This window comes from Melanostigma gelatinosum, assembly GCF_949748355.1.
Source record: "Melanostigma gelatinosum genome assembly, chromosome: 3".
Lineage (NCBI taxonomy): Eukaryota > Metazoa > Chordata > Actinopteri > Perciformes > Zoarcidae > Melanostigma > Melanostigma gelatinosum.
Window position 1 is genome coordinate 25,452,425 of NC_136636.1, and position 18,383 is coordinate 25,470,807.

Genomic DNA, 18,383 nt, shown 5'->3' on the forward strand with positions numbered 1-18,383 from the left:
TCATACAATTTAGGCATCCCATGACAAGATTTTCCATACAGTGTTTGCACAATTACATGTGGCAATGACCATAATGGAGAAAAAAAAATGAAATTTCTTAACAATGCTGCTGCTAATCAGAGCCACTCAAAACGTCTTGTTTTTCAGTTTTGTTATTCTTTTTTGCATTTTTGTCAGATGGCCGTTGGCCTGTTTATTGCCTCTCAGATAAAGCGTTAAGCTCTCACAGTAATAACCTCTGCCTTCTTCTGTTTGAACTGGATCTGTTTCAAGCAGAGGACGAGATAAGACGGCGCGTATTCTTCTTTTATGACGGGAGGGTCACAATTTGAATCATTTGATAGGAAGTGTTGACTGTTAACTTGGTTAACAATTTGCCTCTTTGTCTGTGTGTGCATGTGTGTGTGTGTGTATCCTGGCAGCTCCCAGTACCAGCAGCAGTGCTCGCTTTGATGTACCACGAGAGACTGCTGCCTTGCTCCGACAACAGTCAACGTCTGATCGACGGAGACTCTCTGTCCAGTACCAGCCCCAGCCCGACCGGTGACAGTGGTCAAGGTAATGCGTGTATATATGTGTGCTTGTGATCCACCACATTCCAATGAAAAGACCCACCTCAGTATCCCTCTCTGTCCAGGTCATGGGAGTTTGTTTGGTTGCTGTAACCCTGCCAAACTCCGGGGCCACCCTGCTTCTTTCTTCATTCTCCATGCAGTGGGTGGAGCCATCCTCTTCATCACTGATGGCATTGTAGTGAGACTTCCAGCCTACACAACACACATAAAAAACACAAACACTTAACACTATAGCAGGGCGTGCAGCGGGAGAGGAGTAAGGCATAGAAACCTCTGCTCTGTGTTTGTTGTGCTGCAGGGTTCTTACGCTGGCTTCGTCTACACCTACGCAGTGTCCCCTCCTCTGCTGATGGGTCATAAGACAGCTGGCTGTCTGGACAGTACATTCTGGGCCTCCATCACAGTAGGAAGACTGGCTTTCATCTACCTGTCCTACAGATACACATCACCCAGGCTGCTCACCTTCAGTCTGGTATGAACATATACTTAAAGGACAACTCCATCCTAAAGTGAATACAGTAGTTGATATCACAGTGCAGAAAGAATAAAGCTCAAAAGGTGACCAGAAGGTTTTTTCCCAACAAGGAATTATGTGTCACACAGTAATTTCAAGTATATGCAAAAGAGCTCATGTACAGCTGTTGTATGATAGTTCTAACCAAATATTTGAACTGGGTGGGAGTGCACATGACAGGATCTTTCAGAGGATGATTAAAGAGTGATTCAAACAACAGGATCTTTCGGCCAAACTACGCTTCTTTGACATGCTCAACACTTGATCTCGACACTTTAAGAGCAACAGTCAATGTAAATGTAGTTGTAAGTGGCTTACGTCCACTCAATTCCAGCATCAACCGTTACAGAGCTCTGCCCTCGAGTGGTCTGAAAGTCAAAGTGTAACTTTAGATGATGGAATGAACACAGGAAGCTTTGCTGCGACTGTTTGCTTTGAGAATTTCAATGTGTTTTTTATTGCTGAGATCAGATGGACTGAGAGCAACATTTCGGAAAACCTAACAGTATAGAAAACATGACATTTCAGAGGGCATATTTTAGAAGCCAGACAAGCTACATGAATGCTATCAGTGTCATGTCAATAGGATGTCAGCAGTCTCACTCACTGATAGGTTGGGGAAGTAGAAATATGGGCAAAGTGTGCTCTTGTTGCTGCTGTGGGTGCCAATCCTGAGTGGTTGCACCACTGTAAAAAGTCACTGACATGGATGGACGTGCCTCTCCTTTTGCATGTTCGCAAACGTTCTCTCACGAGTTTGGGCCACAAACTATGTCGAGGAAACCAAAACGCCAGACCACGACAAAAAGATGAAAATGGTCATTTCATCTACAAAACAACAAACAAAAAAAAGAAATGATTTGCACCAGATAACCTGACAATGTTACAGTATGCATACGATTGCACCTTTGTCCCCTTTGGATGATGACAGCCTGAAGATCTAAATGTCCCCGGTTCAATCCCGGGTTTCGGCAGCTGGAAGTTGTGTTTTGGGGACATATTGCCTTGTTAAATGTTCCTTTGTTGGCATATGGCAGAGTAAGTTGAGTGCTGTATGGAGTCTTCAGTGTTGGATTGTTTTGAATTGTAAACTGGAGCTAAGCTAGTCCGATGCTAAGCGACATTGCAAGAGCCTCTTGATGGTTCATGGATAGTTGCTTTTCCCAGAAATATTTGGCAATTTCTTCCAGATGCTTTGTATGTTGTCTGACCGCCTCTCCAGCTAGACTTTTTCTGCCGAAATAGCTCAGTTGGGAGAGCGTTAGACTGAAGATCTAAATGTCCCTGGTTCAATCCCGGGTTTCGGCAGCTGGAAGTAGTGTTTTGGGGACATATTGCCTTGTTAAATGTTCCTTTGTTGGCATATGGTGGAGTAAGTTGGGTGCTTCATGGAGTCTTCAGTGTTGGATTGTTTTGAATTGTAAACTGGAGCTAAGCTAGTCCGATGCTAAGGGACATTGCAAGAGCCTCTTCATGGTTCATGAATAGTTGCATTTCCCTGAAATCTCTGGCAATTCTTTCCAGAAGCTTTGTATGTTTTCTGAGCGCCACTCCAGGTAGACTTTTTGTGCCGAAATAGCTCAGTTGGGAGAGCGTTAGACTGAAGATCTAAATGTCCCTGGTTCAATCCCCGGTTTCGGCAGCTGGAAGTTGTGTTTTGGGGACATATTGCCTTGTTAAATGTTCCTTTTTTGGCATATAGTAGAGTAAGTTGGGTGCTTCATGGAGTCTTCAGTGTTGGATTGTTTTGAATTGTAAACTGGAGCTAAGCTAGTCCGATGCTAAGTGACATTGCAAGAGCCTCTTCATGGTTCATGGATAGTTGCTTTTCCCAGAAATGTCCGGCAATTTTTTCCAGATGCTTTGTATGTTGTCTGAGCGCCACTCCAGGTAGACTTTTTGTGCAGAAATAGCTCAGGTGGGAGAGCGTTAGACTGAAGATCTAAATGTCCCTGGTTTAATCCCGGTTTTCGGCAGCTGGAAGTTGTGTTTTGGGGACATATTGCCTTGTTAAATGTTCCTTTGTTGGCATATGGCAGAGTAAGTTGAGTGCTGTATGGAGTCTTCAGTGTTGAATTGTAAACTAGAGCTAAGTTAGTCCGATGCTAAGCGACATTGCAAGAGCCTCTTGATGGTTCATGGATAGTTGCTTTTCCCTGAAATGTTCGGCAATTTTTTCCAGATGCTTTGTATGTTGTCTGAGCGCCACTCCAGGCAGACTTTTTGTGCCGAAATAGCTCAGTTGGGAGAGCGTTAGACTGAAGATCTAAATGTCCCTGGTTCAATCCCGGTTTCGGCAGTTGGAAGTTGTGTTTTGGGGACATATTGCCTTGTTAAATGTTCCTTTGTTGGCATATGGTGGAGTAAGTTGGGTGGTTCATGGAGTCTTCAGTGTTGGATTGTTTTGAATTGTAAACTGGAGCTAAGCTAGTCCGATGCTAAGCGACATTGCAAGAGCCTCTTGATGGTTCATGGATAGTTGCTTTTCCCTGAAATGTTCGGCAATTTTTTCCAGATGCTTTGTTTGTTGTCTGAGCGCCACTCCAGGTAGACTTTTTGTGCCGAAATAGCTCAGTTGGGAGAGCGTTAGACTGAAGATCTAAATGTCCCTGGTTCAATCCCAGGTTTCGGCAGCTGGAAGTTGTGTTTTGGGGACATATTGCCTTGTTAAATGTTCCTTTGTTGGCATATGGTGGAGTAAGTTGGGTGCTTCATGGAGTCTTCAGTGTTGGATTGTTTTGAATTGTAAACTGGAGCTAAGCTAGTCCGATGCTAAGCGACATTGCAAGAGCCTCCTGATGGTTCATGGATAGTTGCTTTTCCCTGAAATGTTCGCAATTTTTTCCAGATGCTTTGTATGTTGTCTGAGCGCCACTCCAGGTAGACTTTTTGTGCTGAAATAGCTCAGTTGGGAGAGCGTTAGACTGAAGATCTAAATGTCCCTGGTTCAATCCCGGGTTTCGGCAGCTGGAAGTTGTGTTTTGGGGACATATTGCCTTGTTAAATGTTCCTTTGTTGGCATATGGCAGAGTAAGTTGGGTGCTTTATGGAGTCTTCAGTGTTGGATTGTTTTGAATTGTAAACTGGAGCTAAGCTAGTCCGATGCTAAGCGACATTGCAAGAGCCTCTTGATGGTTCATGGATAGTTGCTTTTCCCTGAAATGTTCGTCAATTTTTTCCAGAAGCTTTGTATGTTTACTGAGCGCCACTCCAGGTAGACTTTTTGTGCCGAAATAGCTCAGTTGGGAGAGCGTTAGACTGAAGATGTAAATGTCCCTGGTTCAATCCCGGGTTTCGGCAGCTGGAAGTTGTGTTTTGGGGACATATTGCCTTGTTAAATGTTCCTTTGTTGGCATATGGCAGAGTAAGTTGAGTGCTGTATGGAGTCTTCAGTGTTGAATTGTAAACTAGAGCTAAGCTAGTCCGATGCTAAGCGATATTGCAACAGCCTCTTGATGGTTCATGAATATTTGCTTTTCCCAGAAATGTTCGGCAATTTTTTCCAGATGCGTTGTATGTTGTCTGAGCACCACTCCAGGTACCCTTTTGGTGCCGAAATAGCTCAGTTGGGAGAGCGTTAGACTGAAGATCTAAATGTCCCTGGTTCAATCCTGGATTTCGGCAGCTGGAAGTTGTGTTTTGGGGACATATTGCCTTGTTAAATGTTCCTTTGTTGGCATATGGCAGAGTAAGTTGGGTGCTTTATGGAGTCTTCAGTGTTGGATTGTTTTGAATTATAAACTGGAGCTAAGCTAGTCCGATGCTCAGTGACATTGCAAGAGCCTCTTCATGGTTCATGAATAGTTGCATTTCCCTGAAATCTCTGGCAATTTTTTCCAGAAGCTTTGTATGTTTTCTGAGCGCCACTCCAGGCAGACTTTTTGTGTCGAAATAGCTCAGTTGGGAGAGCGTTAGACTGAAGATCTAAATGTCCCTGGTTCAATCCCGGTTTTCGGCAGCTGGAGGTTGTGTTTTGGGGACATATTGCCTTGTTAAATGTTCCTTTGTTGGCATATGGCAGAGTAAGTTGAGTGCTGTATGGAGTCTTCAGTGTTGAATTGTAAACTAGAGCTAAGCTAGTCCGATGCTAAGCGACATTGCAAGAGCCTCTTGATGGTTCATGGATAGTTGCTTTTCCCTGAAATGTTCGGCAATTTTTTCCAGATGCTTTGTATGTTGTCTGAGCGCCACTCCAGGCAGACTTTTTGTGCCGAAATAGCTCAGTTGGGAGAGCGTTAGACTGAAGATCTAAATGTCCCTGGTTCAATCCCGGTTTCGGCAGCTGGAAGTTGTGTTTTGGGGACATATTGCCTTGTTAAATGTTCCTTTGTTGGCATATGGTGGAGTAAGTTGGGTGGTTCATGGAGTCTTCAGTGTTGGATTGTTTTGAATTGTAAACTGGAGCTAAGCTAGTCCGATGCTAAGCGACATTGCAAGAGCCTCTTGATGGTTCATGGATAGTTGCTTTTCCCTGAAATGTTCGGCAATTTTTTCCAGATGCTTTGTTTGTTGTCTGAGCGCCACTCCAGGTAGACTTTTTGTGCCGAAATAGCTCAGTTGGGAGAGCGTTAGACTGAAGATCTAAATGTCCCTGGTTCAATCCCAGGTTTCGGCAGCTGGAAGTTGTGTTTTGGGGACATATTGCCTTGTTAAATGTTCCTTTGTTGGCATATGGTGGAGTAAGTTGGGTGCTTCATGGAGTCTTCAGTGTTGGATTGTTTTGAATTGTAAACTGGAGCTAAGCTAGTCCAATGCTAAGCGACATTGCAAGAGCCTCCTGATGGTTCATGGATAGTTGCTTTTCCCTGAAATGTTCGCAATTTTTTCCAGATGCTTTGTATGTTGTCTGAGCGCCACTCCAGGTAGACTTTTTGTGCTGAAATAGCTCAGTTGGGAGAGCGTTAGACTGAAGATCTAAATGTCCCTGGTTGAATCCCGGGTTTCGGCAGCTGGAAGTTGTGTTTTGGGGACATATTGCCTTGTTAAATGTTCCTTTGTTGGCATATGGTGGAGTAAGTTGGGTGCTTCATGGAGTCTTCAGTGTTGAATTGTAAACTAGAGCTAAGCTAGTCCGATGCTAAGCGATATTGCAACAGCCTCTTGATGGTTCATGAATATTTGCTTTTCCCAGAAATGTTCGGCAATTTTTTCCAGATGCTTTATATGTTGTCTGAGCGCCACTCCAGGTACCCTTTTTGTGCCGAAATAGCTCAGTTGGGAGAGCGTTAGACTGAAGATCTAAATGTCCCTGGTTCAATCCCGGGTTTCGGCAGCTGGAAGTTGTGTTTTGGGGACATATTGCCTTGTTAAATGTTCCTTTGTTGGCATATGGCAGAGTAAGTTGGGTGCTTTATGGAGTCTTCAGTGTTGGATTGTTTTGAATTGTAAACTGGAGCTAAGCTAGTCCGATGCTCAGCGAAATTGCAAGAGCCTATTGATGGTTCATGGATAGTTGCTTTTCCCTGAAATGTTCGGCAATTTTTTCCAGAAGCTTTGTATGTTTTCTGAGCGCCACTCCAGGGAGACTTTTTGTGCCGAAATAGCTCAGTTGGGAGAGCGTTAGACTGAAGATCTAAATGTCCGTCGTTCAATCCCGGGTTTCAGCAGCTGGAAGTTGTGTTTTGGGGACATATTGCCTTGTTAAATGTTCCTTTGTTGGCATATGGCAGAGTAAGTTGAGTGCTTTATGGAGTCTTCAGTGTTGAATTGTAAACTAGAGCTAAGCTAGTCCGATGCTAAGCGACATTGCAAGAGCCTCTTGATGGTTCATGGATAGTTGCTTTTCCCTGAAATGTTCGGCAATTTTTTCCAGAAGCTTTGTATGTTTTCTGAGCGCCACTCCAGGTAGACTTTTTGTGCCGAAATAGCTCAGTTGGGAGAGCGTTAGACTGAAGATCTAAATGTCCCTGGTTCAATCCCGGTTTTCGGCAGCTGGAGGTTGTGTTTTGGGGACATATTGCCTTGTTAAATGTTCCTTTGTTGGCATATGGCAGAGTAAGTTGAGTGCTGTATGGAGTCTTCAGTGTTGAATTGTAAACTAGAGCTAAGCTAGTCCGATGCTAAGCGACATTGCAAGAGCCTCTTGATGGTTCATGGATAGTTGCTTTTCCCTGAAATGTTCGGCAATTTTTTCCAGATGCTTTGTATGTTGTCTGAGCGCCACTCCAGGTAGACTTTTTGTGCCGAAATAGCTCAGTTGGGAGAGCGTTAGACTGAAGATCTAAATGTCCCTGGTTCAATCCTGGTTTTGGCAGCTGGAAGTTGTGTTTTGGGGACATATTGCCTTGTTAAATGTTCCTTTGTTGGCATATGGTGGAGTAAGTTGGGTGCTTCATGGAGTCTTCAGTGTTGGATTGTTTTGAATTGTAAACTGGAGCTAAGCTAGTCCGATGCTAAGCGACATTGCAAGAGCCTCTTGATGGTTCATGGATAGTTGCTTTTCCCTGAAATGTTCGGCAATTTTTTCCAGATGCTTTGTATGTTGTCTGAGCGCCACTCCAGGTAAACTTTTTGTGCCGAAATAGCTCAGTTGGGAGAGCGTTAGACTGAAGATCTAAATGTCCCTGGTTCAATCCCGGGTTTCGGCAGCTGGAAGTTGTGTTTTGGGGACATATTGCCTTGTTAAATGTTCCTTTGTTGGCATATGGTGGAGTAAGTTGGGTGCTTCATGGAGTCTTCAGTGTTGGATTGTTTTGAATTGTAAACTGGAGCTAAGCTAGTCCGATGCTAAGCGACATTGCAAGAGCCTCTTGATGGTTCATGGATAGTTGCTTTTCCCTGAAATGTTCGGCAATTTTTTCCAGATGCTTTGTATGTTGTCTGAGTGCCACTCCAGGTAGACTTTTTGTGCCGAAATAGCTCAGTTGGGAGAGCGTTAGACTGAAGATCTAAATGTCCCTGGTTCAATCCCGGGTTTCGGCAGCTGGAAGTTGTGTTTTGGGGACATATTGCCTTGTTAAATGTTCCTTTGTTGGCATATGGTGGAGTAAGTTGGGTGCTTCATGGAGTCTTCAGTGTTGGATTGTTTTGAATTGTAAACTGGAGCTAAGCTAGTCCGATGCTAAGCGACATTGCAAGAGCCTCTTGATGGTTCATGGATAGTTGCTTTTCCCTGAAATGTTCGGCAATTTTTTCCAGATGCTTTGTATGTTGTCTGAGCGCCACTCCAGGTAGACTTTTTGTGCCGAAATAGCTCAGTTGGGAGAGCGTTAGACTGAAGATCTAAATGTCCCTGGTTCAATCCCGGGTTTCGGCAGCTGGAAGTTGTGTTTTGGGGACATATTGCCTTGTTAAATGTTCCTTTGTTGGCATATGGTGGAGTAAGTTGGGTGCTTCATGGAGTCTTCAGTGTTGGATTGTTTTAAATTGTAAACTGGAGCTAAGCTAGTCCGATGCTCAGTGACATTGCAAGAGCCTCTTGATGGTTCATGGATAGTTGCTTTTCCCTGAAATGTTCGGCAATTTTTTCCAGATGCTTTGTATGTTGTCTGAGCGCCACTCCAGGTAGACTTTTTGTGCCGAAATAGCTCAGTTGGGAGAGCGTTAGACTGAAGATCTAAATGTCCCTGGTTCAATCCCGGGTTTCGGCAGCTGGAAGTTGTGTTTTGGGGACATATTGCCTTGTTAAATGTTCCTTTGTTGGCATATGGTGGAGTAAGTTTGGTGCTTCATGGAGTCTTCAGTGTTGGATTGTTTTGAATTGTAAACTGGAGCTAAGCTAGTCCGATGCTCAGTGACATTGCAAGAGCCTCTTGATGGTTCATGGATAGTTGCTTTTCCCTGAAATGTTCGGCAATTTTTTCCAGATGCTTTGTATGTTGTCTGAGCGCCACTCCAGGTAGACTTTTTGTGCCGAAATAGCTCAGTTGGGAGAGCGTTATACTGAAGATCTAAATGTCCCTGGTTCAATCCCGGGTTTCGGCAGCTGGAAGTTGTGTTTTGGGGACATATTGCCTTGTTAAATGTTCCTTTGTTGGCATATGGTGGAGTAAGTTGGGTGGTTCATGGAGTCTTCAGTGTTGGATTGTTTTGAATTGTAAACTGGAGCTAAGCTAGTCCGATGCTAAGCGACATTGCAAGAGCCTCTTGATGGTTCATGGATAGTTGCTTTTCCCTGAAATGTTCGGCAATTTTTTCCAGATGCTTTGTATGTTGTCTGAGCGCCACTCCAGGTAGACTTTTTGTGCCGAAATAGCTCAGTTGGGAGAGCGTTAGACTGAAGATCTAAATGTCCCTGGTTCAATCCCAGGTTTCGGCAGCTGGAAGTTGTGTTTTGGGGACATATTGCCTTGTTAAATGTTCCTTTGTTGGCATATGGTGGAGTAAGTTGGGTGGTTCATGGAGTCTTCAGTGTTGGATTGTTTTGAATTGTAAACTGGAGCTAAGCTAGTCCGATGCTCAGCGAAATTGCAAGAGCCTCTTGATGGTTCATGGATAGTTGCTTTTCCCTGAAATGTTCGGCGATTTTTTCCAGAAGCTTTGTATGTTTTCTGAGCGCCACTCCAGGTAGACTTTTTGTGCCGAAATAGCTCAGTTGGGAGAGCGTTAGACTGAAGATCTAAATGTCCCTGGTTAAATCCCGGGTTTCGGCAGCTGGAAGTTGTGTTTTGGGGACATATTGCCTTGTTAAATGTTCCTTTGTTGGCATATGGTGGAGTAAGTTGGGTGCTTCATGGAGTCTTCAGTGTTGGATTGTTTTGAATTGTAAACTGGAGCTAAGCTAGTCCGATGCTAAGCGACATTGCAAGAGCCTCTTGATGGTTCATGGATAGTTGCTTTTCCCTGAAATGTTCGGCAATTTTTTCCAGAAGCTTTGTATGTTTTCTGAGCGCCACTCCAGGTAGACTTTTTGTGCCGAAATAGCGCAGTTGGGAGAGCGTTAGACTGAAGATCTAAATGTCCCTGGTTCAATCCCGGGTTTCGGCAGCTGGAAGTTGTGTTTTGGGGACATATTGCCTTGTTAAATGTTCCTTTGTTGGCATATGGTGGAGTAAGTTGGGTGCTTCATGGAGTCTTCAGTGTTGGATTGTTTTGAATTGTAAACTGGAGCTAAGCTAGTCCGATGCTAAGCGACATTGCAAGAGCCTCTTGATGGTTCATGGATAGTTGCTTTTCCCTGAAATGTTCGGCAATTTTTTTCAGAAGCTTTGTATGTTTTCTGAGCGCCACTCCAGGTAGACTTTTTGTGCCGAAATAGCTCAGTTGGGAGAGCGTTAGACTGAAGATCTAAATGTCCCTGGTTCAATCCCGGGTTTCGGCAGCTGGAAGTTGTGTTTTGGGGACATATTGCCTTGTTAAATGTTCCTTTGTTGGCATATGGTGGAGTAAGTTGGGTGCTTCATGGAGTCTTCAGTGTTGGATTGTTTTGAATTGTAAACTGGAGCTAAGCTAGTCCGATGCTCAGCGAAATTGCAAGAGCCTCTTGATGGTTCATGGATAGTTGCTTTTCCCTGAAATGTTCGGCGATTTTTTCCAGAAGCTTTGTATGTTTTCTGAGCGCCACTCCGGGTAGACTTTTTGTGCCGAAATAGCTCAGTTGGGAGAGCGTTAGACTGAAGATCTAAATGTCCCTGGTTCAATCCCGGGTTTCGGCAGCTGGAAGTTGTGTTTTGGGGACATATTGCCTTGTTAAATGTTCCTTTGTTGGCATATGGTGGAGTAAGTTGGGTGCTTCATGGAGTCTTCAGTGTTGGATTGTTTTGAATTGTAAACTGGAGCTAAGCTAGTCCGATGCTAAGCGACATTGCAAGAGCCTCTTGATGGTTCATGGATAGTTGCTTTTCCCTGAAATGTTCGGCAATTTTTTCCAGAAGCTTTGTATGTTTTCTGAGCGCCACTCCAGGTAGACTTTTTGTGCCGAAATAGCGCAGTTGGGAGAGCGTTAGACTGAAGATCTAAATGTCCCTGGTTCAATCCCGGGTTTCGGCAGCTGGAAGTTGTGTTTTGGGGACATATTGCCTTGTTAAATGTTCCTTTGTTGGCATATGGCAGAGTAAGTTGAGTGCTTTATGGAGTCTTCAGTGTTGGATTGTTTTGAATTGTAAACTGGAGCTAAGCTAGTCCGATGCTCAGCGAAATTGCAAGAGCCTCTTGATGGTTCATGGATAGTTGCTTTTCCCTGAAATGTTCGGCAATTTTTTCCAGAAGCTTTGTATGTTTTCTGAGCGCCACTCCAGGTAGACTTTTTGCGCCGAAATAGCTCAGTTGGGAGAGCGTTAGACTGAAGATCTAAATGTCCGTGGTTCAATCCCGGGTTTCGGCAGCTGGAAGTTGTGTTTTGGGGACATATTGCCTTGTTAAATGTTCCTTTGTTGGCATATGGCAGAGTAAGTTGGGTGCTTTATGGAGTCTTCAGTGTTGGATTGTTTTGAATTGTAAACTGGAGCTAAGCTAGTCCGATGCTCAGTGACATTGCAAGAGCCTCTTGATGGTTCATGGATAGTTGCTTTTCCCTGAAATGTTCGGCAATTTTTTCCAGATGCTTTGTATGTTGTCTGAGCGCCACTCCAGGTAGAATTTTTGTGCCGAAATAGCTCAGTTGGGAGAGCGTTAGACTGAAGATCTAAATGTCCCTGGTTCAATCCCGGGTTTCTGCAGCTGGAAGTTGTGTTTTGCGGACATATTGCCTTGTTAAATGTTCCTTTGTTGGCATATGGTGGAGTAAGTTGGGTGCTTCATGGAGTCTTCAGTGTTGGATTGTTTTGAATTGTAAACTGGAGCTAAGCTAGTCCGATGCTAAGCGACATTGCAAGAGCCTCTTGTTGGTTCATGGATAGTTGCTTTTCCCTGAAATGTTCGGCAATTTTTTCCAGAAGCTTTGTATGTTTTCTGAGCGCCACTCCAGGTAGACTTTTTGTGCCGAAATAGCTCAGTTGGGAGAGCGTTAGACTGAAGATCTAAATGTCCCTGCTTCAATCCCGGGTTTCGGCAGCTGGAAGTTGTGTTTTGGGGACATATTGCCTTGTTAAATGTTCCTTTGTTGGCATATGGCAGAGTAAGTTGGGTGCTTTATGGAGTCTTCAGTGTTGGATTGTTTTGAATTGTAAACTGGAGCTAAGCTAGTCCGATGCTCAGTGACATTGCAAGAGCCTCTTGATGGTTCATGGATAGTTGCTTTTCCCTGAAATGTTCGCAATTTTTTCCAGATGCTTTGTATGTTGTCTGAGCGCCACTCCAGGTAGACTTTTTGTGCCGAAATAGCTCAGTTGGGAGAGCGTTAGACTGAAGATCTAAATGTCCCTGGTTCAATCCCGGGTTTCGGCAGCTGGAAGGTGTGTTTTGGGGACATATTGCCTTGTTAAATGTTCCTTTGTTGGCATATGGCAGAGTAAGTTGGGTGCTTTATGGAGTCTTCAGTGTTGGATTGTTTTGAATTGTAAACTGGAGCTAAGCTAGTCCGATGCTCAGCGAAATTGCAAGAGCCTCTTGATGGTTCATGGATAGTTGCTTTTCCCTGAAATGTTCGGCAATTTTTTCCAGAAGCTTTGTATGTTTTCTGAGCGCCACTCCAGGTAGACTTTTTGTGCCGAAATAGCTCTGTTGGGAGAGCGTTAGACTGAAGATCTAAATGTCCCTGGTTCAATCCCGGGTTTCGGCAGCTGGAAGTTGTGTTTTGGGGACATATTGCCTTGTTAAATGTTCCTTTGTTGGCATATGGCAGAGTAAGTTGGGTGCTTTATGGAGTCTTCAGTGTTGGATTGTTTTGAATTGTAAACTGGAGCTAAGCTAGTCCGATGCTCAGCGAAATTGCAAGAGCCTCTTGATGGTTCATGGATAGTTGCTTTTCCCTGAAATGTTCGGCAATTTTTTCCAGAAGCTTTGTATGTTTTCTGAGCGCCACTCCAGGTAGACTTTTTGTGCCGAAATAGCTCAGTTGGGAGAGCGTTAGACTGAAGATCTAAATGTCCCTGGTTCAATCCTGGGTTTCGGCAGCTGGAAGTTGTGTTTTGGGGACATATTGCCTTGTTAAATGTTCCTTTGTTGGCATAGGCAGAGTAAGTTGAGTGCTTTATGGAGTCTTCAGTGTTGGATTGTTTTGAATTGTAAACTGGAGCTAAGCTAGTCCGATGCTCAGCGAAATTGCAAGAGCCTCTTGATGGTTCATGGATAGTTGCTTTTCCCTGAAATGTTCGGCGATTTTTTCCAGAAGCTTTGTATGTTTTCTGAGCGCCACTCCAGGTAGACTTTTTGTGCCGAAATAGCTCAGTTGGGAGAGCGTTAGACTGAAGATCTAAATGTCCCTGGTTCAATCCTGGGTTTCGGCAGCTGGAAGTTGTGTTTTGGGGACATATTGCCTTGTTAAATGTTCCTTTGTTGGCATATGGTGGAGTAAGTTGGGTGCTTCATGGAGTCTTCAGTGTTGGATTGTTTTGAATTGTAAACTGGAGCTAAGCTAGTCCGATGCTAAGCGACATTGCAAGAGCCTCTTGATGGTTCATGGATAGTTGCTTTTCCCTGAAATGTTCGGCAATTTTTTCCAGAAGCTTTGTATGTTTTCTGAGCGCCACTCCAGGTAGACTTTTTGTGCCGAAATAGCTCAGTTGGGAGAGCGTTAGACTGAAGATCTAAATGTCCCTGGTTCAATCCCGGGTTTCGGCAGCTGGAAGTTGTGTTTTGGGGACATATTGCCTTGTTAAATGTTCCTTTGTTGGCATATGGCAGAGTAAGTTGGGTGCTTTATGGAGTCTTCAGTGTTGGATTGTTTTGAATTGTAAACTGGAGCTAAGCTAGTCCGATGCTCAGCGAAATTGCAAGAGCCTCTTGTTGGTTCATGGATAGTTGCTTTTCCCTGAAATGTTCGGCAATTTTTTCCAGAAGCTTTGTATGTTTTCTGAGCGCCACTCCAGGTAGACTTTTTGTGCCGAAATAGCTCAGTTGGGAGAGCGTTAGACTGAAGATCTAAATGTCCCTGGTTCAATCCCGGGTTTCGGCAGCTGGAAGTTGTGTTTTGGGGACATATTGCCTTGTTAAATGTTCCTTTGTTGGCATATGGCAGAGTAAGTTGGGTGCTTTATGGAGTCTTCAGTGTTGGATTGTTTTGAATTGTAAACTGGAGCTAAGCTAGTCCGATGCTCAGCGAAATTGCAAGAGCCTCTTGATGGTTCATGGATAGTTGCTTTTCCCTGAAATGTTCGGCAATTTTTTCCAGAAGCTTTGTATGTTTTCTGAGCGCCACTCCAGGTAGACTTTTTGTGCCGAAATAGCTCAGTTGGGAGAGCGTTAGACTGAAGATCTAAATGTCCCTGGTTCAATCCCGGGTTTCGGCAGCTGGAAGTTGTGTTTTGGGGACATATTGCCTTGTTAAATGTTCCTTTGTTGGCATATGGTGGAGTAAGTTGGGTGCTTCATGGAGTCTTCAGCAATGTTCCCTCTAATTTTTCATGTGTCTGGGCATACACACAAGCTCCCTGAGCACACTGAGGACCACTGTGAGCAACATCAGATGTGCACGCTGTGGCCACACACCAGTATCACACCTGTTCAAAACCTTGGATCATAGCAAGTTACATGGCTTATTAAAAGAATCAAATTACAGCAGCAATTTTCACTAGTTTACTTTTAATATAACTGATTTGACAAACTTTAAAGGAAAAAGACAAAAATCTTGTTCATGAGATGTGTAGTATGTTTTATGTGAGAGTCCTGCTTGGCCATGGGAAGAGTCCTGCTTTGGCCTGTGTGAGGTCCTGTTGTGGCCTGTGTGAGGGTCCTGTTCTGGAAGAAATGATACATATACACCTTTCAGACATAACATTTTGTTCACATTAAAACATTCACATTTTGCACAATGACGTGTGCTGTAGCTTGTGATACAGTGTAAATTCCTGTAACTCTGTCTGTAAAATATGTAATTACTCAGTTTTTTATTATCATTTCTACTACCCATAAATTATCTAGTAGTAACATAATTTAATGATTAATATCCATAAGTAAAAAATCTTAATAAATGTCACTAGAATATGCACAAATCTGACTTAAATTTTACCTTATTTTTCACGTCTGTCCTTCTCACTTCTCCAATGGTTGTACACTTTGTCCAGGTTGATGGCTTCGTCTACTTCTTGCTTTGACTTTATGTCGCTGCCCGTTCGTTTCGCCATGATAAGGGGGGATAAGGGGCATTTGCGTCTCGTAACTCCGCCGCACTATTGATAGCTAGCTAACCTGCACGGCGCGAATGGGCAGGGCAATAGTGTCAATGCTATGATTGGCTGCGTAGCGTAAGTGAACCGAATCGTATCATTGGCTGGACACCTGTCACTCACTGAGTTACGTTGCAAAATAGTACAGAAAACAAAATTATTATTATTATTGGTTTAATTGATTAGATAAGATTAGGACTAATATTAGATATTAATTAATACGTTTATGTTGAATTTTATTTTATGCGCTGCATAGATTTTCTTGTGCGCTGAGAATGTGCGAGCAGTGCGCGATTGCTCAAGCGCGCAGCTTAGAGGGAACATTGGTCTTCAGTGTTGGATTGTTTTGAATTGTAAACTGGAGCTAAGCTAGTCCGATGCTAAGCGACATTGCAAGAGCCTCTTGATGGTTCATGGATAGTTGCTTTTCCCTGAAATGTTCGGCAATTTTTTCCAGAAGCTTTGTATGTTTTCTGAGCGCCACTCCAGGTAGACTTTTTGTGCCGAAATAGCGCAGTTGGGAGAGCGTTAGACTGAAGATCTAAATGTCCCTGGTTCAATCCCGGGTTTCGGCAGCTGGAAGTTGTGTTTTGGGGACATATTGCCTTGTTAAATGTTCCTTTGTTGGCATATGGCAGAGTAAGTTGAGTGCTTTATGGAGTCTTCAGTGTTGGATTGTTTTGAATTGTAAACTGGAGCTAAGCTAGTCCGATGCTCAGCGAAATTGCAAGAGCCTCTTGATGGTTCATGGATAGTTGCTTTTCCCTGAAATGTTCGGCAATTTTTTCCAGAAGCTTTGTATGTTTTCTGAGCGCCACTCCAGGTAGACTTTTTGTGCCGAAATAGCTCAGTTGGGAGAGCGTTAGACTGAAGATCTAAATGTCCCTGGTTCAATCCCGGGTTTCGGCAGCTGGAAGTTGTGTTTTGGGGACATATTGCCTTGTTAAATGTTCCTTTGTTGGCATATGGCAGAGTAAGTTGGGTGCTTTATGGAGTCTTCAGTGTTGGATTGTTTTGAATTGTAAACTGGAGCTAAGCTAGTCCGATGCTCAGTGACATTGCAAGAGCCTCTTGATGGTTCATGGATAGTTGCTTTTCCCTGAAATGTTCGGCAATTTTTTCCAGATGCTTTGTATGTTGTCTGATCGCCACTCCAGTTAGACTTTTTGTGCCGAAATAGCTCAGTTGGGAGAGCGTTAGACTGAAGATCTAAATGTCCCTGGTTCAATCCCGGGTTTCGGCAGCTGGAAGTTGTGTTTTGGGGACATATTGCCTTGTTAAATGTTCCTTTGTTGGCATATGGTGGAGTAAGTTGGGTGCTTCATGGAGTCTTCAGTGTTGGATTGTTTTGAATTGTAAACTGGAGCTAAGCTAGTCCGATGCTAAGCGACATTGCAAGAGCCTCTTGATGGTTCATGGATAGTTGCTTTTCCCTGAAATGTTCGGCAATTTTTTCCAGAAGCTTTGTATGTTTTCTGAGCGCCACTCCAGGTAGACTTTTTGTGCCGAAATAGCTCAGTTGGGAGAGCGTTAGACTGAAGATCTAAATGTCCCTGGTTCAATCCCGGGTTTCGGCAGCTGGAAGTTGTGTTTTGGGGACATATTGCCTTGTTAAATGTTCCTTTGTTGGCATATGGCAGAGTAAGTTGAGTGCTTTATGGAGTCTTCAGTGTTGGATTGTTTTGAATTGTAAACTGGAGCTAAGCTAGTCCGATGCTCAGCGAAATTGCAAGAGCCTCTTGATGGTTCATGGATAGTTGCTTTTCCCTGAAATGTTCGGCAATTTTTTCCAGAAGCTTTGTATGTTTTCTGAGCGCCACTCCAGGTAGACTTTTTGTGCCGAAATAGCTCAGTTGGGAGAGCGTTAGACTGAAGATCTAAATGTCCCTGGTTCAATCCCGGGTTTCGGCAGCTGGAAGTTGTGTTTTGGGGACATATTGCCTTGTTAAATGTTCCTTTGTTGGCATATGGCAGAGTAAGTTGGGTGCTTTATGGAGTCTTCAGTGTTGGATTGTTTTGAATTGTAAACTGGAGCTAAGCTAGTCCGATGCTCAGTGACATTGCAAGAGCCTCTTGATGGTTCATGGATAGTTGCTTTTCCCTGAAATGTTCGGCAATTTTTTCCAGATGCTTTGTATGTTGTCTGAGCGCCACTCCAGGTAGACTTTTTGTGCCGAAATAGCTCAGTTGGGAGAGCGTTAGACTGAAGATCTAAATGTCCCTGGTTCAATCCCGGGTTTCGGCAGCTAGAAGTTGTGTTTTGGGGACATATTGCCTTGTTAAATGTTCCTTTGTTGGCATATGGTGGAGTAAGTTGGGTGCTTCATGGAGTCTTCAGTGTTGGATTGTTTTGAATTGTAAACTGGAGCTAAGCTAGTCCGATGCTAAGCGACATTGCAAGAGCCTCTTGATGGTTCATGGATAGTTGCTTTTCCCTGAAATGTTCGGCAATTTTTTCCAGAAGCTTTGTATGTTGTCTGAGCGCCACTCCAGGTAGACTTTTTGTGCCGAAATAGCTCAGTTGAGAGAGCGTTAGACTGAAGATCTAAATGTCCCTGGTTCAATCCCGGGTTTCGGCAGCTGGAAGTTGTGTTTTGGGGACATATTGCCTTGTTAAATGTTCCTTTGTTGGCATATGGCAGAGTAAGTTGGGTGCTTTATGGAGTCTTCAGTGTTGGATTGTTTTGAATTGTAAACTGGAGCTAAGCTAGTCCGATGCTCAGCGAAATTGCAAGAGCCTCTTGATGGTTCATGGATAGTTGCTTTTCCCTGAAATGTTCGGCAATGTTTTCCAGAAGCTTTGTATGTTTTCTGAGCGCCACTCCAGGTAGACTTTTTGTGCCGAAATAGCTCAGTTGGGAGAGCGTTAGACTGAAGATCTAAATGTCCCTGTTCAATCCCGGGTTTCGGCAGCTGGAAGTTGTGTTTTGGGGACATATTGCCTTGTTAAATGTTCCTTTGTTGGCATATGGCAGAGTAAGTTGGGTGCTTTATGGAGTCTTCAGTGTTGGATTGTTTTGAATTGTAAACTGGAGCTAAGCTAGTCCGATGCTCAGCGAAATTGCAAGAGCCTCTTGATGGTTCATGGATAGTTGCTTTTCCCTGAAATGTTCGGCAATTTTTTCCAGAAGCTTTGTATGTTTTCTGAGCGCC

The 18,383-nt window shown here is 43.8% G+C and overlaps 1 protein-coding gene across 1 annotated transcript in view; it reads left to right on the forward strand.

Annotated features, from left to right (window-relative positions):
- mfsd4aa (major facilitator superfamily domain containing 4Aa) overlaps positions 1 to 18,383 on the forward strand; it is a gene marked incomplete at both ends in the record, with an annotated part of 98,024 nt that overhangs the window by 5,211 nt on the left and 74,430 nt on the right. Inside the window, 3 exons of the mRNA XM_079296919.1 lie at positions 423 to 549; positions 638 to 753; positions 874 to 1,047. Coding sequence (XP_079153045.1) covers positions 423 to 549; positions 638 to 753; positions 874 to 1,047 — 417 coding nt within the window. The remainder of the gene's footprint in view (positions 1 to 422; positions 550 to 637; positions 754 to 873; positions 1,048 to 18,383) is intronic.